The sequence below is a fragment of the Podarcis cretensis genome, assembly GCF_951804945.1.
Source record: "Podarcis cretensis genome assembly, chromosome: 12".
Taxonomy (NCBI): domain Eukaryota; kingdom Metazoa; phylum Chordata; class Lepidosauria; order Squamata; family Lacertidae; genus Podarcis; species Podarcis cretensis.
In genome coordinates this window covers 15,261,632-15,286,493 of record NC_137181.1, presented here as the reverse complement: position 1 = coordinate 15,286,493, position 24,862 = coordinate 15,261,632, and the positions used below count along the sequence as shown (strand labels likewise).

General features: G+C 41.4%; 1 protein-coding gene across 1 annotated transcript in view; it reads left to right on the top strand.

The window, feature by feature from the left end:
* Positions 1 to 22,204, top strand: part of LARP4B (La ribonucleoprotein 4B) — a 65,977-nt gene extending 43,773 nt beyond the window's left edge. The window contains exons 6-17 of the mRNA XM_079946744.1: positions 1,455 to 1,591; positions 2,530 to 2,633; positions 3,685 to 3,795; positions 4,459 to 4,512; positions 4,613 to 4,819; positions 6,835 to 6,941; positions 8,835 to 9,086; positions 12,484 to 12,529; positions 14,510 to 14,677; positions 16,613 to 16,737; positions 17,109 to 17,220; positions 18,268 to 22,204. Of these exons, the coding sequence (XP_079802870.1) occupies positions 1,455 to 1,591; positions 2,530 to 2,633; positions 3,685 to 3,795; positions 4,459 to 4,512; positions 4,613 to 4,819; positions 6,835 to 6,941; positions 8,835 to 9,086; positions 12,484 to 12,529; positions 14,510 to 14,677; positions 16,613 to 16,737; positions 17,109 to 17,220; positions 18,268 to 18,552 (1,708 nt within the window). The 3' untranslated portion in view covers positions 18,553 to 22,204. The remainder of the gene's footprint in view (positions 1 to 1,454; positions 1,592 to 2,529; positions 2,634 to 3,684; positions 3,796 to 4,458; positions 4,513 to 4,612; positions 4,820 to 6,834; positions 6,942 to 8,834; positions 9,087 to 12,483; positions 12,530 to 14,509; positions 14,678 to 16,612; positions 16,738 to 17,108; positions 17,221 to 18,267) is intronic.
* The last annotated feature ends 2,658 nt before the right edge of the window (positions 22,205 to 24,862 follow it).

The following is a 24,862-nucleotide window of genomic DNA, read 5'->3' as shown; positions in this document are numbered from 1 at the left end:
CTTCCCATTTTCACTGCTAAGTGTTAACTCAGGAAAAAGTGTTGTGGCATCTGGATTTAATAGAAGTTCATTATCCATATATGAAGTGGGCTCAGACCTTGAGAAGCATGGGAAGGAACCAAAATTCTACAGAGTAAATCCATATGGAATCTATTAATTTTTTTCTCAGTTAAATATGTAATTTGTTTTTCTTCTTGCTTTGCTAATTTACATACTGAAGCCTGTCAAGATAAGTTGGTTTTTAAAAAAAAACAAAGCTGCCACTCACTCATTCTATCTGCAGCCAGGTTTGTTTTCAGTGCTTTAGAAAACAGTAACTATTGAGAATAGACTTAAGTCAGTTGTGGCTTGTCATCTGTAGCAGGAAGGTGGGATTTTTTTTGGGGGGGGGGGGGTTGGCACTGATACCTCCTGTATGCTGATTGTTTAATGTATGGAGCTGCTTGGCTGTTGGAAATCTTAACTGAGCTATTTTCAAGACCAAAACTTCAAATACTATCCATGCATGAGCCTCTGTGACCCCATACTTCATTTGATGGGAGATAAAATATACCTCTCAACATCTGGAGATGACAGCTGGATAGCTCAGCTGGTTAGAATGTGGTGCTGATAACACCAAGGTTTTAGGATTGATCCCAATAAGAGACAGCTGCATATTTCTGCATTGCAGGGTGTTGGACTAGATGATCCTTAAAAACCCTTCCAGCTCTACGATGTTTTGAACAAACCTTGTCTGTGTGTGAGCTACAGAGCTAAACTCAGCGCACCAGCTACATTGATTCATAGAATTGTGGAGTTGGAAGGGACCTCAAGGGTCATCCAGTCTAACCTAAAGTGGCCTATTATGGACTTGATGAATCTTTTTGCAGTTCTGTTTCCCTAGCGCTGTAAAACATAGTTTTAAAAGTACCTGACAGGTGGGCTGCATCCAGTTTGGTGCACGTTATGTTGAAAATCTCTGCTTCTTTCTCTCTCTCTCTCTCTCTCTCTCTCTCTCTCTCTCTCTCTACCCAAGCAACAAAGCTAAGATAGTTTCATAGGTAACTGTTTTCTTCACTCTAGTAGCAAAGGGAATTTTAAGTAAATACATGACAGTTCCTTAATACAGTCATACCTCGGGTTACAGACGCTTTGGGTTGGGCAATTTCAGGTTGTGCACCGTGCCAAACCCGGAAGTACCGGAACGGGTTACTTCTGGGTTTTGGCACGTGCGCAGAAGCGCTAAATCACACTTTGTGCATGCGCAGAAGCGCCGAATCGCAACCCGCACGTGCGCAGACACAGCACTGCGGGTTGCGGACGCTGCGGGTTGCGAATGTACTTTCCGCACAGATCATGTTCGCAACTCGAGCGTCCACTGTACATAGATGTTGATCGATAAGAAAGTCAAATGCAACTTTTTCGCTTGATAAAGGAAGGAGTTTTATAATGAAGACACTGCTTTCCTTCAACAGAGAGAATCTTGCCAGTGACATGTACCTTATATCTCAGATGGACAGTGATCAGTATGTGCCAATAATGACAGTAGCAAACCTTGATCACGTCAAGAAGCTGAGTACTGATATGGATTTGATTGTTGAAGTGCTGCGATGTAAGTAATTGACAAAGCACCTATTTTTGACTTGAAGATGAATAGTGAGTTTTTGTTCTGTGAGGTGCATAGCACTGGGGGAGGGTTGAAGCCAGTGGGTGAGTGCAACATTTAGAAAACTGTACTTAAATGACAATAAACCTGTCATAGCAGTAAATTCATGCTTGCAGCGAGAGACCTGCCATTTAATCTTCTGTTTTATACAATAGATTTATTGGAGAATGCCCCTCTGTCAAACTGTTCGACTTGGGTATCCTAATGATACTGCTGAGGCTTTCTGCCTTGTTGCAGTTAAATGTATATTCAGTATGTAGTTTGTTTAGCTTCAGCCACTACAGACTTTTCTAAGTGGAAGTTCTCCAACGTTGGTTTCAAAAGATACCTAACAGGTTTCTGCTCCAGCACACCATTTGCAATTTTTATTTAGCAGTTTACTAATTAAACCTGTCAAACAATATTTTTTTGTATCATGGCTAAAGTATTTGAAAGTAATTACCATTGGTGTGAGGCAGTTTGGAATCTGATAAGTGAAGTGCTTGACTGTCACTCCTGGTGATTTGCTTAGTGTAGTACCAAAGAGTAGTATTGGAATGTACACAAGTGGTGAAAAAGGCCATACAAGATGGACTTTCTAACAGAATAATACTGGTAGGAGTGGGTTCCCCCCTCTGAAAGGCTTCACTAAGAGGTGTGGTGAACGCTCCAGAAGCCAAACTGGTTTATTTCAATTAGGGGCTTGAAAGATCTTTCCCAAAGTAAGTTGTTTGCCTGGGAGACTTGACTGGCATGTGCCACGTTTGTACACATTTATTTACAAACTGGAGATGAATAAGGTAACAGATCTTACTCTAGTCCTACAAAACTGCAGTGTGTGCAAAACAAAGCTCTGCTTAACTGATTGAATTCAAAGTAACTGTGTTGTATGTGTCTTCCCCTAGCATTGCCTTTAGTCCAAGTGGACGAGAAGGGTGAAAAAGTCAGGCCAAACCAGAATCGCTGCATTGTGATTTTACGTGAAGTACCCGAATCTACTCCAATTGAAGTAAGTTCCGTATACAGCAGTCAAACGATTCGCAACATGCTTTTAAAAAATCCCACCCACCCTATACCTTTGCCATGGTGCTAGGTGGCTACAGCTTTAACTGTGATTCTCTCTCTCTCTCGGCGATCACTTGTGGCCAAGTAAGCTTTTCTTCCATATAATATTTTCCAAGTAAGATTTTCTTCCATATAATTGTGCATTCATGATATCACTCACAACTTTATAAAGCATACTAGGAAAACAATCCCACACTCAACCAATAGCTAAATACCTGTTTAAAAGAAAATATTGAATTGCAGCCGAGATGCCATTTATACCTTGTCAGAAAGACGTTTCTGGAGCTTTCAGACAGCGAGTGCCTCTCTACATGCTTCCACCATAAAGTTAAGGCTGCTCCTGGAAGACAGATTCCAAATCAATAAATATAAAGCATTGGGCAACATTTTGAGTGAGGTGTTCTAACTAGCTCACTGACAGCAGAAGAGATCAAGGAGGTTGAGTAAATGCTCTTTGAAGAGAAAGGGATGTCTTAAGAAATCAAAAAAGTAATATTGGTGTTCATATGCAGAGTGATATTAACAGGAAAACACAATTTCCCGAGTCATAAAGCTTGACTTAGGAACGTCAATCAAGGGTGTATCTGCTGTTAATCTGTTAATTGAAGGTGAACACAGTACGTCTTTGTATTTACAGTTCAGTGGGTAGTATCTGAACTGTACTGGAATAGACCCAATTGAAATCAATGGACTTTAAATTAGTCATAGGTGTGACTTAGTCAGGTGCCACCCTGAAATTGTTTAGGCACCAACATCAAACCTTTAGGTTACAGCCTTTGCATAGCTGAAAAGAAATCCGGTCCCTGGAATGATGGGACAGCATTAGTACCCTGCTCCATAGCCCTTTCTTGTTGAAATTAAGGATAGTCAGTGATATTTTTGTGCCTGGGTACTTTTTGCCATCAGTTCTAATGAGGCCTTTACATTGCTTGGTCCTAAATGAACCTTCTGCTGTACTTGTCAGTGAACCCTCTTTCCCACCAATCTTTTCTTAGGAGGTCGAAGCACTCTTCAAGGGAGATAACTTGCCTAGGTTCATCAACTGTGAGTTTGCCTATAATGACAACTGGTTTATTACATTTGAGTCTGAAGCAGATGCACAGCAGGTAGGCTCTCACTTTTTTGTTGCGCATATTTGGTTTGTGTCAGTTACCGGTTTTGGAGATTGATTACGGTGACTCTTGACTGAGGTGGTGTGAACAGACATCCACAAACAAAGTTGGTCCATAATACAATGTTCATGTAAGAAATGGCAGGAAGACATCATATAGTTGCACAGAACAGCAGCCTTCATAATTCAGAGAAATTCATTGTTGTCTAGTCATGGTTTCCATAATTAAGTCTAGAATCCATGTACTTCTTGGAAATTTTAAATCCTACTAAAAGCAGTGATTCAGCCAACTGCTGTTGATTACGATAAGTCTTAATTGTGCCTTTCTTGTCTGGGCTGCTCTCAAAAGCTGGTTTAGACCTAGAGTGGAATTTTTGAAATGGAGTAAGTAGCTTCCTGCTGCCATCTTTACTATGATTTTAGTACCACATATGATCATTTCCAAGCAGGGTTAAAATGAAACCTGATAATGCCTCTGACCATATCCTGAGGACCTGTCTATAATCCAGTATAAACCTGAATTGGACCCAAGTATTTCTAAATAGGGAAGAACTGATATTGTTTGTGTTAGTATCTGTGTGTGCATAATGATATACTTTTTCTTGTTAACTTACTACATCTGCTGCCTTTCACACAAACATATTTTTCACTTTTAAAGGCTTATAGATACCTTAGAGAAGAAGTGAAAACCTTCCAAGGAAAACCAATTAAGGTAAATATGTTTTGTTTTTAGTGTTCACTGAAATACTTCTGAAAGTGGTCGTCGTTCTCTAAGGCTGATTCTTCTAAGAGCATGCTCTTCTGTCTTCTAGGCAAGAATAAAAGCAAAGGCTATAGCTATAAATACATTTTTGCCAAAGAATGGATACAGACCTCTGGACATGAACATCTACACACAGCGTTATACAACATCATTTTACATACCTCCAGTATACAGCCCCCAACAGCAGTTTCCACTGTACAGCTTAATTGCCCCACAGACGTGGTCAACAACACATAGCTATCTTGATCCATCACTGGTAAGCACTTCAGAATCATTCGTTTGTTGCTTTTTAAATGTTCATGCTGTTGCTTAGTCTTGAATATAACCGGGGCATACTAGATTCGGTTTATAGCTCCGTAATAACTGGCGTACTTCCTGAATCTGTTTTACGTACTCTTACTTCTCAGCCCATATATTAGCATTACACTGTGTTCCTCATTTTTAGATAATTTTGTAGCAGCAAGTCAGAGTAGCTAAAGACAATGAGAAAGAAGGCCTCTTGAATCTTTTTGAATTCTGTTAAATCCCTTCAGTGTAAATTGAAGTGATGATAGGAACTAAGGACTTGATTATTTATCCTCATAATCTTAAGACCAGGTGTTACGCTCAAGCTACATATTAAGTAAAATTGCAGGGCAGAATCCTCATTGCATTTCAGACTTCCAAACTACATGCGGTGCATAAGAGGTTTTGACCTCAGCCTCTCCCTTACATGCTAACTTTCTGCAGACACAAAATGTTTTTTATGTAAAGGAGCAATTGATTTGAGACATCCACAGCAGTTGACTGTACATCCAGAATACATAGGTCTTACGAGGAAGTATGCTTCATTCTCCTTCCTTTTTGCAATCCAGTGTCCCCAGGCACATGTTGAATATTCTCCATGCAAAAGGAAGATGGGTAATTTGGAAGAGAAAATTGGTTGAGACCCAGGACTGGGCTGTTTCTGATCATAACCTAACTTCTGATGAGTACTTCAGATAGTTTCCTTGGAATTCACGAAAACTGTCCAGAATACCCATCTTTTTTGAGAAGCCATAGCACAAGCATAGCACTTGGGTCAGAGATAAAAGGCAAAAACATAAAATAAAAATGTTAAGTACAGTGGTACCTCGCAAGACGAATGCCTCGAAAGACGAAAAACTCGCAAAACGAAAGAGTTTTTCGTTTTTTGAGTTGCTTCGCAAGATGGATTTCCCTATGGACTTGCTTCGCAAGACGAAAACGTCTTGCAAGTTTGTTTCCTTTGTCTTGCAAGTTTGTTTCCTTTTTCTTAAAACCGTGCATTCACTTTGAGGAGCAACTCATAGCACGCGGTGTGGTAGCCTTTTTTGAGGTTTTTGAAGACTTTGGTGATTTTTGAAGCTTTTCCAAAGTCCGTTCTTTGCAAGACGAAAAAACTCTCAGAACGAATTAATTTCGTCTTGCGAGGCACCACTGTATGTCTTTTTGAATGCCAGTTGCTGGGAATCACAAGTTGGGGGTGGGATGCACTCAGATCAGGCTTTCAGGTCTCCAAATGCTTCTGGTAACCTCTAGGTTAGACTACTGCAACACATTGTACTTGGGGCTGCCTCTGAAGACAGTTCAGAAACTTAAGCTGGTGCAGAATTGCCTACCAGAGCAAGACAGTTTGAGCATATTACACCAATCCTGGCCCGACTGCACTAGCTGCCAATTATTTTCTGGGTCCAATCCAAAGTGCTGGTTTTGACCTATAAAGCCATAAACAGCTCAGGGCCACAATTATGTCAAGGGCCGCCATCCTGGACCTTGCAGTCATCATCTGAGGCCCTTTTTTCATGCTCCCCCTCCATAAGAGGTCCAGAGGATGGCAACACAAGAGCAGGCCTTTTCTGCGGTGGCTCCCCATCTGTAGGATGTTCTCCTCAGGGAGGCTCACCTGGTGCCTTCATTACATATCTTTAGATGCCAGGCAAAAACATTACTCTATAACCAGGCCATTTAAATGTGTGTTTGGCAGGGTGATTATTGGTTTGCTTTTGTTTTATTTAGTATTTTGTGTTCTCATTGTATTTTTATGTTGCGAACCACCCTGTGATCTTCTGAGGAAGAACAGCATACTAAATAAATTAACTAACTGAAGTGGTTCGCCACTGTGAGGACTGGATCCTGGTCTAGCTGGGCTATACACCTGGGCCAGTGGGTGCTGATCTTAATGTAAAAATCAGTCCTGTGATGTCATTTCAAGATCTCTTGAGAGTCTCTTAAATCTATAGCTGTGTAATTTGCAGTACTTCTGTTCCATAGGTAACACCGTTTCCAAATACTGGATTTATCAATGGTTTTACATCTCCTACTTTCAAGCCTACTACGTCTCCACTGACTTCACTCAGGCAGTATACACCCAGAAGCAGGCAAGTTCTGGAGATAAGTTTTCATCTTTTGCGCTGCTAAGTTATATATGTCATGGGAATTGTTGGAATGGCATTTGCCAGGAGTATGTATCACTTTGGGATGTTCACTTCTCTTGAATACTATGGCCTGTCCTCACTTTATAATTGTATAAAGAACCATTCCTGTGGTGCCTCTGGTTACGAACTTAATTTGTTCTGGAGGTCCGTTCTTAACCTGAAACCGTTCTTAACCTGAGGCACCACTTTAGCTAATGGAGCCTGCCACGCCGCCGGCACACGATTTCTGTTCTCATCCTGAGGTAAAGTTCTTAACCTGAGGTACTACTTCCGGGTTAGCAGAGTCTGTAACCCGAGGTGTTTGTAACCCGAGGTACCACTGTAATTGGTTTTTTATTTTTTTAAAAAACACAGACCTTAATTACAACCCTGGGTGATGTTAATGTTACAGTAGCAATTTGAACAATTGATTAAGCGAAGTTGCCTACGTGACCTCCCCAAATGGAAATCTATGCTGCTAGGAGGAATAATAATTTTACAAGAATTGCAGGCGTTGTGTCTTCATGAAGTGCTGTGGCCACAGATCTCGGTGTGATGAGGCAGGCTTCTTCTAAAAGAGACATTGTTGGCTTCTAGAGCCAGAAGAACTGAACTACATGAATGTGAAGCAGTGGGAGGAGAGGGGATGATGGCTGGGAGGAGAATAGAGTCAGTCCTGAAGCTGCATGGTATTTAATATCCCCAAGGGCAGGTACGTATAGAATGACCACTCTCTCTTGACTGTGGTTAAAAGGTGGGAACGGAACGTAAAATCACATACAGTGGTACCTTGGATTAAGAACTTAATTCGTTCCGGAGATCCTTTCTTAACCTGAAACTGTTCTTAACCTGAAGCACCACTTTAGCTAATGGGGCCTCCCACTGCCGCTGTGCCGCCACTGCGCAATTTCTGTTCTCATCCTGAAGCGAAGTTCTTAACCCGAGGTACTATTTCTGGGTTAGTGGAGTCTGTAACCTGAAGCATTTGTAACCCGAGGTACCACTGTACCTCTACCCCAGAGTAAATTCCACCCTCCCATCTTATCCACTGGTTCAGGCTAACCAGACAGAGAGTTAACCACAGTTAAGATGGATGCCAAGATCTCCGTCGTGGAGAGCACATTCTCATGATGGAAGCCATTGCATCTACAGAAGCACCAGGCCTTTCCATAGAAATAGACTTTGTAGAAGTAAATGTATCTTCTTTGTAGAAGAGAGATTTTGAGAAGAAGACAATTGTTACAACTTGTCCTGATAAAATTATAGACCTTTGTCATGTTATGTAATAAAGTTTCCTTTGATTGCTCTAAAAGATCACGCCACATTTTCCCATGAGTGTTGGGTGGATTCCCACAACAGCCTGAACAATTTATGTACAGTGGTGCCTCGCAAGACGAAATTAATCCGTTCCGTGAGGCTCTTCGTATAGCGGTTTTTTCATCTTGCGAAGCAAGCCCATTGACAGCTTAGCGGATTAGCGCTATTAGCGGTTTAGCGGCTTTTAGCGGATCAGCTGATAAGCCGCTTATCAGCGGATCAGCTGATAAGCGGCTTAGGGCTTAGGAAAAGGGGGGGAAAGGGAAAAAACCCTGCAGGAACTCGCAAGACATTTTCGTCTTGCGAAGCAAGCCCATAGGGAAATTCGTTTTGCGAAGCGCCTCCAAAACGGAAAACCCTTTCGTCTAGCGGGTTTTCCGTCTTGCGAGGCGTTCGTCTTGCGGGGCACCACTGTATTTGGTAAACATTTGCCTTATGCTATAAAAGGAATAGCCTTTAGAAAGTTCTTCAGTGCGGTTCTGGAAGTTGTCTGCAGATTTTGCACGATGGTTTAAATTATGTCTTTTGTTTCTCCCCCAGAAATCCCAGCAAATCACATCTACGGCATACAATACCCAGTGCGGACAGAGGGCCAGGACTTTTAGAGAGCCCTACAATATTCAATTTTTCTGCTGACCGCTTAATCAACGGTGTCAGGAGCCCGCAAACAAGGCAACCAGGGCAAAACAGGACACGGATGCAAAGTACGACAAGTTATACCAAGCGCGAAGTGGGCAGTGGGCGAGTAGAACCTGCTGCTTTAGACTCATCCCCAAGCTTAGGTAGAGGAAGGTGAGTACTGGAACATTTATTAAGCACTTTTGTTGACTAAGTGCTGCTCAGAGCTCAATTAAATCATGTGTTTCCACCATGTGGGAGTAATGAAAAGTGGAAGATGAAACCCCAGGTGAGGAGGGAGAGTGAATTGCGGGGAAAGAGAAAAGAAAATAACTTTTAAAAGCATTTTTTTAAAGGGTTTTTGTATAAATGAGAGGCTGGGAAAGAAATTCCACAGATGAGGTGCATCTAAGAAAACGGGCGTGCAAGAACTGAGAAGATGCTTACTAACAAAAAGATTAGAATCTGTATTGACACAAAGAATTGGCAGACTGAAGTGAGTGGGAAGATTTCTGATGGCTACATAAAGAGGACTGCAACAGTTTGGAATGCTTCTAGGGCAATGAGTCCAAGAGAGGGAAATAATTGCTTGTAGAAAGAGGCATTAACATGGTGACAAGTCGAAGTGAAGAAGTACTGAACTAAAAAAGAAACATCTGATTGGGAAAGTGTTTTGGTGTTAAACTAGGATCTATATCAAAATATGATAAACCATATTCAATCTAATAACATATTTCTGTTGCTTTAATTGTTATGTAACTAATTACAATTTGGAAGTTGCAATTTAGCTTACTTATTTATCCTGGCTGCCTTCGGTTATGGAGTCCAAGACACTGCTTGTGTGGTTCCCTTGCAGGTACTAGCTAGGCTGAGACCTGCTTAGTTCTACCAAGGTGCTAGGTGACCACATTGGCCTTCAGACCTTGCCCTGGGATCCTAGAACCTTTGTTGCTTGGTGCTCTGTGATTTGACAGGGAGAAATTGTGCTCAGAATGAAGACCGCAAGCCGGCTGCATCTGGTCTTTTCAGGAACACAAATATTTTATTTGGTTGATATTGCACGGGCTAGGGACAAGAATTTTAAACTCAGTAAGGAAGATCAGCCAAGGAAGAACTGGAGGGCACCAAAGACATCTTAATAATCTGCCAAACATTCCTTTTGGTTTCTAAGCCTTCGACAGAGCTTTCTCTGCCAGAATGTTGAAACTGGAAATGTGGGGGGGTAGGGGGGTGTTTTTGTAAGAGCTGTTTTTTAGGAAGCCCAATTCCTTGCCAGAAATTTATTTCTGTGCTGCTTGAATGGTCTGAATAGGCATGGCTTTCTGTGTGTGCCATCATTGCAATGTAAATGCTTATTGGACCTTGCACTTCATTAGCATTGATAAGCGGTGGTTTTCAACTTTTCCTCTTGTTTGTTTCCAATAGTAGTGCTCTGGACACCTTTTTATTTTACTGCAAATCTATGAGATATTGAATTTTTGTCATTCTTCCCCTATCCCGTCATCCGAGTGCTAAGAGCAGATTGATAGATTTCATAAGCCTTTGTAGGTATCTGTTGTCAAGCTGCAGTGGTGCCTCGCAGGACGAAATTAATTCGTTCCGTGAGTTTTTTCGTCTTGCGATTTTTTTCGTCTTGCGAAGCACGGACTTTGGAAAAGCTTCAAAAATCACCAAAGTCTTCAAAAACCTCAAAAAAGGCTATGAGTTGCTCCTCGAAGTGAATGCACGGTTTTAAGAAAAAGGAAACAAACTTGCAAGACAAAGGAAACAAACTTGCAAGACGTTTTCGTCTTGCGAAGCAAGCCCATAGGGAAATCCGTCTTGCGAAACAACTCAAAAAACGAAAAACTCTTTCGTTTTGCGAGTTTTTCGTCTTACGAGGCATTCGTCTTGCGAGGTACCACTGTACTGTCTTAGTCTAGCCCTTGTGCCTGGTGTTACTGTGCTAGTTCTTATTTGCCACTCCAGACTCTTATTCTATGAATGCAGTCATTTGTTGCTACCATTTGTAATACCAAAACTGCAGAGAGAAATGGAATCAAATGGAGTGGCTGGAACCCTGAGCAGAACTCAGCACTTCAGTCTTTTTGGTCCTTTATAAAAATCTATTACTAATCAGCCTCATGTGCATTGCCATTATTTGTTACTTAGAAAGCATAAGGGAATTGTGAGACAGTTGCTTACAAAGGATTTAAGTCTCCTGTAAATTTGCAAGAAACCCCAAATTCCTAGTGCTGTAGATATTTATACAGGTACCAAGCCATGGTATGGATAGTAGAACAATGTAGCTTGCCTTGAAGGAGCACTAACACTATGCAAGAGAACGAAAGCAACTGCATGATGTCCACGACAATAATGTCTCATACCAAACGTAAACAAACTGTGAAAAAGACACTATGAATAAAAAATGGAGACGTTATTTGTACTTTTCCTTGTTTATATGTTTGTTTTGTAACACAAGGAAATCTTGAATAAAAAGAACCTCTTTTTTACAAACAACAGGAGCAAGAGCACCATGTACTTGACTGTGGCATAGTCAGCCCTTAATCATTTGAGACAAAAGCACAGAAAGACATGGAAAAAATAGTGGTGGGGAATTTGTTAGTTTGTTTATATTCCCTCCTTTTTCCCTGATGGCCCCAGCCGGCTTTCAGATAAAAGCAAACCGAAGAAAGCTAACTGCCATTATCCCAGAATGTATTATTTATCAACATATTTTTCATTGTCAAAAATTGGAAAATGAAGCAGTAATACAATCTTTGCAACTTAATAGTTGAAATGCAGGTTATTTAACGTGTGTCAGGATTTGATTGTATTCTCTGAAGAACAAGAAGGCTGTACAGGTGAATGACTTCTATCAGCTTCCTATGCTTTAAAGTTCTAGCCAGAGAATAATGGCAGCACCTGTACTGTGGAACTCCCTGCCACTTGAGATAAAGCAAGCGCCTTCACTGTACTCTTTTTGGCGCCTGCTAGAAACATTATTGTTTAAACAAGCTAACCAGATGTTTAGAAAGCTGAGGTAACTTTAATCTGTTTTAACTTTGCATGTTTCAAAGAAATGGCTGTGAATTTTTCTCAACCTTCTTGTTTTATCTGTTTGTAAGCCGCTTTGAGCTTGTTGTGTTTTTTTACAATCAAGTGGTGTAGAAATTTTAGGAATTATATAAATAAATAATATTCAGGTGAAGGTTACAAAGGCTCAAGCTTGCAGCACACCACAAGTACTGGAATTCCATTCCAAAACCAGGACCTGCCAGTTAGAAAGCATGCTGGGAAAACTAATTGCTTGCATTACCTTTACCTATTTAGCATCCCCTTGCTTTTATGAATAGGCAGGGTTAAGTAAATAATATGACATGGAGGAAGTTACAACGATGCAGCCAGGGAATTAAGGTGACATACAACATTATTCCACCTCCCTCCCAAAAGATCATATCCTCCAAGCAACTCTGTGAGGTTGATAGGCCAAGAGATAAGTGTCTGGACCCAAGGTCGTGTAGTGAGCTTCTTACCAGCGATACATAGAGCAAAAGTAAGTTTCTTATTACATTGATTTTTCTGCTTCCAGGAAAAACTCGTATGGCTATCGAAAGAAGAGAGAAGACAAGTTTACAGTGAGTTTGTTATGGCTGCAGATATCATGAATGACATAGTAAAACATGAAATGATTGACATGATATAATTACTAAAGAATAAAATACAGTCAGTAGCTCCTGAGGGTCGTGAGGTGAATACCAAGGCTGGAGCAGAGTCATTTTTTTCCATCAGGGTTACTGAAAAGGAGGCTTTGCTAAAATGATCCTCACCCACCCATCCACTATTTCTCCTCCCAGCCAGAGACTAGTCTGCTTTCATTGGAAGGAGAAAATCCCCATAACAAAATGGATATTAGATCTGCTTCTTTGTGAAGATAAGGTCATTCAAATCCTCCTTGATCCCCATTTCCCCCAACCCTTGTCTCCTCTTGGTTCCTTTTTCCCTCCCAATTCTTTCTCACCCCAATTCCAAGCCATTTTCCTCTTCTTTTGAGGTGGTATCTTATACACCGTGAGGGATGTTTTGTGCATTTAGATGTGCCCCCCCTTCCTGTGTAGTTCCTCCCCCAATGACTGCATCTGGTTGATGACCAGCTTCCTTTAAAACGTTCTCCACCTGTGCAATGGTAGAAACAGCCTTTTAAATGAAGTATGAGAATTGCAGGTTCTCCCGTTAAGTCTGCCATCATTTTCAGTTTGCCTGTAGCAAACCAACTGGGGCCATGATCAAGCGAGTTTGGGCTCTGTGGAAACATGTTTCCATGTGCATAGCTGACGTGTCCCTTTAGGAAAAGGTAAAGGGGCCCCTGACCATTAGGTCCAGTCGTGACCGGCTCTGGGGTTGTGGTGCTCATCTCGCTTTATTGGCCGAGGGAGCCAGCATACAGCTTCCGGGCCATGTGGCCAGCAGGACTAAGCCTCTTCTGGCGAACCAGAACAGCGCACAGAAATGCCATTTTCCTTCCCGCCGGAGCGGTACCTATTTATCTACTTGCACTTTGTGCTTTCGAACTGCTAGGTTGGCAGGAGCAGGGACCGAGCAACGGGAGCTCACCCTGTTGCAGGGATTTGAACCGCCGACCTTCTGATCGACAAGTCCTGGGCTCTGTGGTTTAATCCACAGCACCACCCGCGTCCCGTTACATTAATAGGCACTACTTATTTCAGACTATGCATTAAGGATTAGTGCAAGCAGCTATTGTTACTTTTTAGTCATTTCTGTAGTCCTATACGGCTTAGGACCCTCATACCTACGGGACTGCCTCTCCTGGTATGTCCCATAGAGGAACTTACGGTCTTCAAATAAAAACATCCTGAAGGTCCCAGGCCACAGAGAGGTTAGGCTGGCCTCAACCAGAGCCAGGGCTTTTTCGGCTGCAGCTCCAACCTGGTGGAACACTCTGTCACAAGAGACTAGGGCCCTGCGGGATTTGAAATATTTTTGCAGGGCCTGCAAGACAGAGCTGTTCCACCAGGCCTTTGGTCAGGGTGCAGCCTGACTCTCTCCTTTGGCAATCTTTACAGAACTTAAGCTTATGGTTGCCATCAATTTGATTTTAATTAATTTTTGTAATGAAATGTTTTTAGAATGTTGCACTATTTTTTGTTGTTAGCCGCCCTGAGCCGGGCTTCGGCTGGGGAGGGTGGGATATAAATAAATTATTATTATTATTATTATTATTATTATTATTATTATTATTATACATCTCATATTTCACAAGTGCTTGAGCATGAGTAGTTCACATGTGGTCATCTGGATCCTGGCCTGGGTCTATGTCTTCATGTATTTTAGTCCCTTAAAATGGTTTTTGAAACTATACAGATGGTTTACAAAGAACTTTCATTTTTGTGGATAGAAATGATAATCTGTATGACTTAACTTTTGTTTGTTAAAGAAGTCTTTGGAGAATATTGGGACATAGATGCATATAGCAGTGTGGCAATAGTTTGTTATTTTTTAAAAAAAACAAGTAGATGACTAATGTTAAGATTTTTTAAAAGTTTACAGTCTTTCAGTGAAGCCTAACACTTCTTACCTGGCACTTTTTTCTTTTGCAGAGAGGACAAACGCAGTCTCCACCACCACCAAAGCCTCCATCCCCAAGTTTTGAATTGGGACTGTCCAGTTTCCCTCCATTGCCTGGAGCTGCTGGGAATCTAAAGACTGAAGACTTGTTTGAAAACAGACTATCAAATGTGATAGTAGGAGGAACATCGAAAGAAAGAGTGAGTATGCAGCTGGACTGGGCAGGGGATCTGCAAATGAAGGAATCCCTCCCTCTAGCATTGCCTTTTTTCTCCTTTGGGAATCCTGCCTTGTGCTGTGAATTAATCTGCGACACTTGTGAAACATTTGTCAGAAAAGAGTTAATGCTAGGTTGCAAATTCATCTGAAGCAGGGCTGGCTTTTTAAATTGGATTTCAGTAAACTAATGTAGCTGAGTAACAGACAGATTTCTTAAACAAACCTACATCTGCTTGTGGAACTGGTCCAAAGAGGTTCGTATCAGTGGCCAGATGGACTTGCCAGTGACACAGAACCCTTAGTATCATAGATACGTAGAGTTGGAAGGGACCCTGATGGTCAGCTAGTTCACCTCCCTGCAATGCAGGAATCTCAACACTTGGTCCCCCATCCAATTTGAAACCACACTGGACTCTGCTTAGCTTTGCAAATCTGCCAGCAGTTTTATTGCTGCAGCACCCTCTTATTGATGATCAAAGAAAATCTGCAAGGAAAATGGTGCTGTTTCAAGATATGGTTGTCCTTGCCCAGATGCAAAGCTTATAACAACCATCTGTAAAGGTGCCACCTTCTACTTAATAAGATGAATAGTCAATCTTGCCTTAGTTTTAATACCTGAATAGACTTCTGAACGGTTTAGAAGCAGAAAAGCCAACTACACAAATATACATCCAGAATTAAAGTACAGTACTATCATCACTGACAAGGAGCTCTCCAGAGTCTTTGGTCAGAGGTTCTCTTGGACCTCTAGTGAGAGATGGCATCGAATGAACATGAGACCTTTTCACTTGTTGCAGAAATGACACCTGGCACAAAAAAGTAGCAGTGTGGGATTTTCCTGTTTGTGGTGCCAGCCAGTCATGCCTTCTTACAGCATGCTCTATTCCATAACACACACACCTCAGATATTTTGAAACCCCAAACCCTCCCCCCCGCTACTGTAAACCTTGGAGTTCCCTCAGTCTCTGCTCCCTCTTGTTCATTCTGCCTGCATAAGGATCCACACTCAGAGAATTGAATTTCTCTTGGTATACATGATGGCTTGTTCTGGTCTACTCAGCTTTAGCCACTACCAAGCACTGCAGTTTATTCGATACTCCTGCTTGGAATAAAAGGCTTGGGTGCAAGCAGTCCTGCCTGCTGAATAAAGCATTCTCACTAATCCCTTAAAACCACTGCTTGAGGGTTAGGGGTCATTCAGAGTGTTGTGTGGTGTGGCACAGATGAAATCAGCATACAAAATAAAGGCCAACATCCAACCAACGTGTTCTGCCAGCACAAGCATTTATGCTCATGCAACAGAACTTTCCTCCCTTCTTCCCCCTGCATGCACCTGCACCCTCTCCAAATTTGCGCTGGGATTGGAGGGTTGGAGGAAGGCCAGATTTAGAGGGCGCTTGTTCGCACAAGCAGCGTTCTGCATCCAAACCAAACAATTCCTTAACTTGTTTTGAAATCTCTGGAGCTATTGCTCTAGTTCAGTGGTTCTCCAACTTCTTTCGCTGGGCCACACTTTCAGATTAAATATTTGCTCACACCACACCAATTTTTTATTGATAAGGAATACATTGGAAAGCAAAAAGGAACCACTCCTAGCAGTGCTTGATTTATAACATAGAACACAGCTGCTTTATAATATGATCATGGGGCATCCAGAAAATATAAAACAATGCAGCGACATAAGAACATGAATCATTCCCACACCCTTGATGCTCTTGCTCTCTTTTTGAAAAGATATCTATCAATACTCTGGAAATAAAAATATTTTGATACAATACTATACTACACTGAAATGTTTAACTGTTTCTTGGGCTCTGTTGGAATCTTTTTTCCAAGTCTGCTTCTATGAAGGGTTTGAGTGTATGTTGCCTTGAGTTGAAATGCATTTGAAATGACCCGAAATTTGTTTTCTTCAGAACCTCAGCACGACTACTAGTACAAACACTATTCCATCAGGAGTTCCTCGAGAGCCTTTGTTGCCAGTTTCTTCTCCTCTACCCGGGACGTTTGAAAGGTCTCCTTCCCCATCCCAGCCTCCTGAGTAAGGACTTAATTATACATGGCTTTAAATATACTGCTCTGAATCAACAGTTTGCATTTTCCATCATCAAAAGGTTAGGTGTGACACTGTGTGAATAGCTCTTGAAAAATTCAGTTCAATAACACCCCATGCGTGACCCACAGCAGTAGTCTAGAATTTACTTTTAATCTTGCATGCTCAAACACTAACTTTAAGCCTGACTCTCAAAGAGAAGAAAAAGCATCATTTGCATGCATCCAAAGTGGGAGGAGCGAATGATCATTGGTTCCCTACAGCAAAAGACAGGAATAGAGGCTTCTGCATGTTGACTTTAGTGTGCTGAACGCAAAGTTGTTCATTACATTCACATGTTGCTTTGTACTACTTTGCAGTGACTCCAAAGTCATGGACAAGCAGCAGAGAGAGACCCCAAATATTGAAAGACTTTCTTCTGTACTCACTACCGCTTGCAAATCAGTACAAGTCAATGGGGCTGCTGTAGCAGTAAGTGCATTTGACATTCATTAAGGCATTCTCTGTTTAATTAGTACCTTCTGTCCTCAGCTATTAAATGATGGAGGAGTTATTTACTGCAATAAAAAAAAATCAAGAAAATTCCAAATGACTTGGCTTCCTGAGAACAAAGAAGTTGAGGGGAGGTGGGGTGGAGAAAAGGAGAGCTAGAAGTCTGCTCTGCTTTCCTGGTGTTACCTACTTTCTTGGCATTACTTGAAGGCTCTCATGGCCACCAGGTGGTGAGAACTTCTGTGATCAGTTGAAGTGCCCCAAAATATGCCATGCCCTCAGCAGCCACAATACTGCTTAGTGAGCTGCCTTTCAAATCATTGCGGACACATGTTTGTTGCACTACTGGTCTTACCTAATTTGTTTAAGACACTTATTCCTGTCCTGAGAAGTTGGGAGCTCCAAGGCTGCTGATGGGCAAAATTTTAAAATCATAATAAATGGCCAACAGCTTAAATGGAAATGAATAAAATTAAGAAAACACGAAACGGCAAAAGGAGAATGACACAATAAACTGAATCATGATGAAAAGAAAAATGCCCATTCTTTATGCCAAATAGATAAATGGAACAGAATAATTGTTGCCAGATGTCTGAACACCCAGCATAAATGTTGGATTTTAAAGTTGTTGCATGCTAGGAATCAGGAATCCACAGTTTCTGTCTTGTGTCATCCATGCCTTTTCAACTCTGCTGCGTGTTCTTCCCCCACCTGCCCTGTTCTCCCAAGCAGTTGTCCCAAAGTCTGCATGTCCATCTCTACTATGTCAGTCTGCTTGCCCCTTATGCGTCAACCACTCGAGCTGTTCCAACTCCCGTTGAGACAAACGTTCTTTCCCAAGTTCTTAAACGGCAGCTCTTGTTGGTAAAATGAAAATTCTAAGCACGGCTTCCTTCCCAAATCTTGGAGCGTGATTGAGACACACTTTTGTAGCTGCACCATTCCCCTTGATTGGTCTTACCTTTTCTGCCCCAAATAAATGTCGCTGTTGTGGTATAGCTCTATCCTGTGCTTTTGATCACGCAGGAGTTGCGAAAACCTAGTTACGCAGAGATCTGTCAGAGGACAACCAAGGACCCGTCACCCGTGCAGCCCCCAAAAGAACAGAAGCCAAACACTGTCACCTGTGGGAAAGATGAAAGGAAACCCACAGAAACACTAGAGAGAAGCAAAGAACCCCCTCCTGTGAAGTCCAGTCCAGGACAACCCAAAGACCAGAGGAGACAGCCGTCAGGGCGCAAGTCCCCACCTCCAGCCGTTGGGAAACGTCTGACGAAAGAACAGAGCACCCCTCCCAAATCTCCTCAGTGAAACTAGTGCTTAGGGGGAGGTTTTAAAAGTTCTCACCATGAAGTAAACCCATGTTGCCACTCAGAGTACAAAGAATGAGTTGCTGGTTAGGAGCTTGCAGTGCGTATTATGTATATGAAATGCCTGCAAGGTAATTATTTTTTTGTTTCTTTGTAAATCAGATTGTTCCTCCAATTCTCTTGCTCTCTCCCCCCCCCCCAAATTCCCCTTGAGCAAATGGTCTACTCTGTCAGGGTTTAATTAATCTAAACCTTACATTTAGGTTGGTGCTGAACTGGAGGTGATGCCTAAAATCCTTTTCTTTTCCCTAAAGGGAAGACGTATTCATCCGGGGGTGGGGGGGGGGAGATCAATTTTTTTTATTAAGCCTCCATGTGGCTGTGTGAATACAAGCTCTATCTAATGAGTTATTTTCCTAATCTATTAAGCAGAATAATGCTGCTGTAGTTTTTAAATAACTGGTCTGTAAGTACATATCTTTAAAAAAAAAAGAAACTCCAGAAGACTAGTAGCAGCAGCTAATATTTTGAGTGCAAAGAAAAGCAGATGTTTTATAAGCAGTAAGACAAGTTTGATGTTCAGTTGTTGTTTTTTTCTTTTTTAAAATTTTGGCTGCTGTAGCACATCGAATAAATTACACTTTTAAGGTTTCAAAATACATACAATTCTAATGTTTTAAATTTCAACCATTTTTTTCCCCTTGACGAAATGTGAACCTGATAAAGATCACCTTCTCTAAAAGGTTTTGTTTTGATGGACTTGCAAGCAAGTAACCAGCTTCTCAATCCAGAATAAAATGGTTTCCTGAATTTTCAGGAAAAGAGAAAACAAAGCACATTGTGAATAAACAATAATAATAATAAAGTACATAAGCCCTTGCAAAATGGCAGGTGCCTGCTAATGGCTGTTTTCCACAAGATAGCACAATAGCACTCTTGTGAGGATGATCTCAATTCCCCCCCCCCCCAAGCCGGAGTAAATTAATTTTGAGTCACTACTGCCCTTACTGGTTTACCCCTGTGCTCTGTGTAGGTTTTTAAATCTGTGCTCAAAGTGCTCTTTGAAAGAGTTCATATCTTAATCGGCCTAAGTGCTGACACCTTTCTATACCTGCATACATTGGCATATGGATTTAATTATTATTTTTCAGTCCATGGGATAATGGAGTTCTCTCTCTTTTTTTGCGTGTGCATGTATGGTAAAGGAAGAGGTCCCTGTTTCTGTCTGGAGTGAGCTTTGTCACACTTACTTACTTTTAGAAGTGGCATGCTTTCTGAAGGACAAGGATGCACTAAATTAATGAGTTTCTAATAAAGTTGACTATAAATTATTTTTGTTTTTAAATGCCTAAAGTTTTTCTTTGAGTGTTTAAGCAGCAGATGGTTCGGATGAAAATGTTCTCCTGCTGAATAGTTTATTCCACACAAAAAAGGAGGTTTATTTAAACAACTGATTTTTTAAAAGAATTATTTCCATCCAATATTTAAAGACTTGAATTTTATTTAAACTTGAAAATGACTTTGCCTTAACTTTTGTATAAGACAGCTTATAGTTACTGAAGTCTGACCCTCTCATGGGTTAGTGTGGGTGGCATATACAGAATTACTCAGTTACAGTATGTATGTATTGTCACTGGTCTTACTGGGTAAACACACTGTAGTACAGGAAGTAGCGGCAGTTTTTTGTAATATACCTTAAAAGATCTTAAGCAGTTGATCTTTTTCAAAATGTTGAAAATCTGTAAATGGAAATAGTCAATACTGTATTAAATATGTGCACTTGGAAGTGTGTGCTTTTGCTTGTACAGGTGTAAATAATCAGAACATATAAAAAGGTACCATTAAAAAACTGATAAAAATTATTGATATATTATAAATGTTGCTGTTGAGCTGGATGTAGATAAACTAAATGTTGTGGTTTGAATATTACTTTAATTTGTTTTTTCCTTGTTTCTTTTACTTTATTCTGGTGTGCTGAGCTGATTCTGCCTCTTCACTGCAAAAGGGAATTGGAGAAAGTCTGTCTTAAAAGCCCTGACATTTTAAAAACTCTCTGGAAAGTGTGTATTTTGACCAGTTTGAAACATGGTTATGCAATGTAATTTTCAACTCTGACTTATAAGCTGCGATTATTATTTTTTTAAAGAACCGGAATTGGAAAGAAATGACATTGCCACAATTACACAGCCCCAACGTTTACTCAACCACTCTTAAGGCCAAAATATTAGCAAGTACATATCTCGTGATTTGTTTCCTCATAAAACACGTAGGTCAGTTGAATTCTTGACATAGGTTGCTGCTATTTTAATTGTCCTCTTAAAAGAATAAAAAAAAAAAACCAGCCTGCTTTTTGCACTGCAGAATTTAAAATAAGCAAGCTGGGATCTGTGTGTTCCTTCCTGAAAAGGCACACTTTGAGAATTCAAAATCAACAAACTGGGACTGTTGTTGGGTTTTAATGTTTATCCCTTACCCAATGAGCAGTGGGGAAACGGCAGCTAGATTGGGGTATGGTTTGGGCCAATGATAAGATTCCTTTGTTTGCCTGTTGAAAGCATGAAGGAAACAGCTGCAGATGAAGTGGGAAGTGGCTGCAGCGAGTGTGTGCAGCTAATCATTACAGCCAACTGAATATATGCAGGCCAGCAGGTGGATTGTTACTGTTCTCATGCATTCGGCTGCCACTTGTGCTAGGATAATACACTGTAATTTTCACACAAATAACAGTCTGTGTAAAAGAGTTTAAAACTTTTCTGCAATAGCTTTATAAACAATAAATAAATAAAAAGCAAAAAGTGTCATGCCAAATAACTTCTCCAATCACTTTAATACTTTCCCAGCCAGACTGTATGGGGCTGCTGGAACAGATTTTCATATCCCACAGAGTGTTTTACATAACAGCTATTGAGTTCTGCTAATTTTTATTTTATTTTGAAATTTTAAAACCTCCCCCGAAAGCTGAGATTCTGGTTAGAATGATCAGGCTGGGCCCATTACAATTGGGCTCCTTCTCCACCCAACCACCAGTCCTAATTTGTAGGGTTCCTTTGGTGCTCGTGTATAAAGACAGCTTTTCCTGAGGCTGTCTGTTCAAGAAATGTATTTAAAGCTAGAATTTTTTTCTTCTGGAGGGGGGGGGAAGAGAAATTACAATAATTTCCCACCCAGCTGCCCCACCTCAATTTTACATACTGTCACACAAAAAACAAAACTTGTCAGGCTCATTTGTTTTTGTTTTTTTTTTTGCTTTTTGCTTTTTATTTTTGCTGCCTCTTAGCTAAACACACATAACCAGTGGGCAACGGGATGCCCTTACTTGTGAGTGTGATGCAGTGTATCATGAACAACCACTGACTGTAGGGGTCTGCACCAGCCTCTGTATCCCTTTTGTGTAGCCTGTTACACTGATAGCAGCAGACAATCGAAGACACACCTGGCGAGGGCAGCAGCTGCCAAGTCACAAAACAGGAGGTGTAAAATGGAGGCCTTTTTTCCCCCCCTGAGGGTGTTTGTTTTTGTTCTTCTTCCATTTAAGACTGGAATCAAGCTTACATGTAAACTATTGGTAATTTAAGTTTCCTTTTGTGTCATAAAATGTACAACTGTCTAAAACTGTAGGTTATGAAAAAAATAAAGATTTAGGCACTGTTGAATTTCTCTTTTTTTAAATTAAACTTCTTACAACAGTATTTTTCCACTTCCTTTGTCTTTGCACCCACTCGTGTGTAGTTGTTGTCTTGCTGCTTCAGAGACACATGCCAGGAGTTCCTTTGCTGCAGCCGTAACGTTTCTGCGAGTTAATGCGCTTGCAGAGCAATAAATGCTACACCCAAAAAAACTGGACATCTTGCCCATTTGTGCAAGGAGTTTGCTGCTTCGTGGCTAAGCTTTTCGACCAAAAGTCCATTGCGGGTTCATATTTGGCAGATTGTGAGAGCAAAGTTTTGGGTGGTGGGTTTCTGTTTTGCTTTAAATAAAACCTTGTGTATGAATTTTGGATTGAAATGCGCTACGTGCCTCTGATTTTCCACAAACCTCTCAAATTTTGATCAGTAGCATTTTGCCTCAGTTGTATTTGATGCCTCTCCAGTATGAATGAATTTTTCGGTGATACATGCTGCGGTTGAACTACACATAACTCTTCTAGAGCTGAGCACCATCAGTTAATCCTAACCATGGGTGCTGCTCTAACCATCCATAAGCAAGATGTACACATTGTCTGGAGCACTTCTGAGCATTATTCTTATTTTCTGCCCTCCACCTTGGCAATGGGAAATCAAATGTACATCATGACCAGGTTAGTTCTCAAAGTGGTATTGCCAAATGGTCTGTAAAGGCTGCTTCATTTTCTTAATAGCGGCTACTGTGCCCAGAGGCAGTTGCAGCTAACCATTCTTCTTGGATCTCTGTCTCCTTGTTTTGTGAAGGAAGAGTTGTTATTTGCTCACTGAAACCTTCACGGCCGCCTTCCAGAAGGAATAAGGAAATCCATAACCTGCCTTTATTCCCTTGTTCCTTGTAGTAAAACACAAGAAGTGTTCGCCCAAGACAGTAAGCCACAAACCTTGATAAATCTTAACTTTCATTAGCTGTGTGCTTGTGCAGGCGACCTGTTTGAATAAGTACATAAACAAGCCAAGAAGAGGATAGCTAGCTCCCAAATCTGAACCCAGGATTGTTTCTAACAGGCCACAATTGCTAACCAATCTTAAACCCGGTGCTATTTTTCTAGAAAAGGGTGTCAGAACTCACCATGAGTGCCTCCCTTGTTCTCTTATGGCAATGGTGCCTGAACTGAGTTCCAGCTGGGGAAAAAAGCCCTGCTAAACCCAAGGGATTGTTGTTTGATGTTGAACCCTGGTTTGTCACAAAGAAACAAACCATTCTGTTGTGTAACAGATCCTCCAAGTGTCCCTCTTTTCCAGGGACATCCCTGATTTAGAGAAGCCGTCCTGGTTTGTGATTTGATCCTGGAATGTCCCGCTTTTCCTTATAATGTCCCTATTTTCCTTGGAGAAATACTGCCGTCTGAAGGCAATCCTGTATAGGGAAGGTTTTTTGTTTAATGTTTAATGTTTTATTATGTTTTTATATATGTTGGAAGATGTGTGGGGTATAAATGGTAAAATTATCATTATGGAATGGGATGTTCCTATTTTCATCAGAGAAATGTTAAGAGTGTATGGTGTAATGCTGAGGTAAGTCTTACTGGTTTACTTCCCTGTTTGCACAAAGGAAGTGGTGAAGTAAAAGTGATTGAGCTGTGGCATTAGGATTTGTTAAGGGTATGCTGTTTCGTCATGCATTTTTTATTGTTCATTAAGTCACAAACTGCCCAGCTGGTCCCCCACTTCTGGTTAAAGTGTGTGTGTGTGTGTGTGTGTGTGTGTGTGTGTGTGTCACGCTAATAATGCCAAGGCTGCCGGTCTGATCCCCTTATATGAGACAGCTGCCTTTTGTTGTAGCCCAACTCCATGTAACACAGGCCTGGCTTCCTCTTAAACGCATTGTTTTATTTATAAAGTTCATTGGATCTGCAGCTAGAAAGGGAGTCTGAAGCTCAGCAGCAGCCAGTAAGGCTGCCTGATCTCTACATCGGTGTGTGAAATTAGTCTGTATCGAAGAAGTGGGTTCAGTATTAATGCTGTTATGAAGCGCTTCACCCAGTGTGTAGTCGTGGTCTCTGTAAGCATCCCATTCATCACAGATTACAAATCCAATGTATGATGTGCATGGAAAGGTTCTATTGCAGACACAGGGAATGCAAAGGCTGATGCAACAAGCACTTGGCAGCTACAACGCTCAGCCCCTTTTGGCTCCCGTGGAGCAAGTCCCCCTTGCCAATGGACTCCCAGCTGAGGTCAGGAAGTGCAGCAGCTACTTGTGGATATTTTAAAGCGAGTTGTGGGTGTTCTTCTGGGGAGCACCTAGCTCTTCTGTGGATGAACGACTTATTTTCATTTACTTGTACCTGCACCAAACACCTTTGGGCTTGTTTCTATAGCAGGGGTGGGGAACTTCAGACTGGGGGGTGGTGGCAAATGCAATCCTTCAGTCCTCTCTATCTGCCCTTTGGGCTCTCCCCGCACACCCATTTGCAAGCTGTGCCTTTCATAATCTCCAAGTCTCTGCCTGGCTAAACTAAGACCTTTAAATCTAATAATACCTTTTGCTTTCCTGGCTGGAGGACAGGAAGTGTGAGTGAGCAGAGACTAGCCCCCACTGCACAATGGTAATGTTTACATCTTGCTCCACCCACTTTTGGCTCTGGTCCCGCCCACCACTTGTACGTGCCCCCCCCCCGAAGGAAA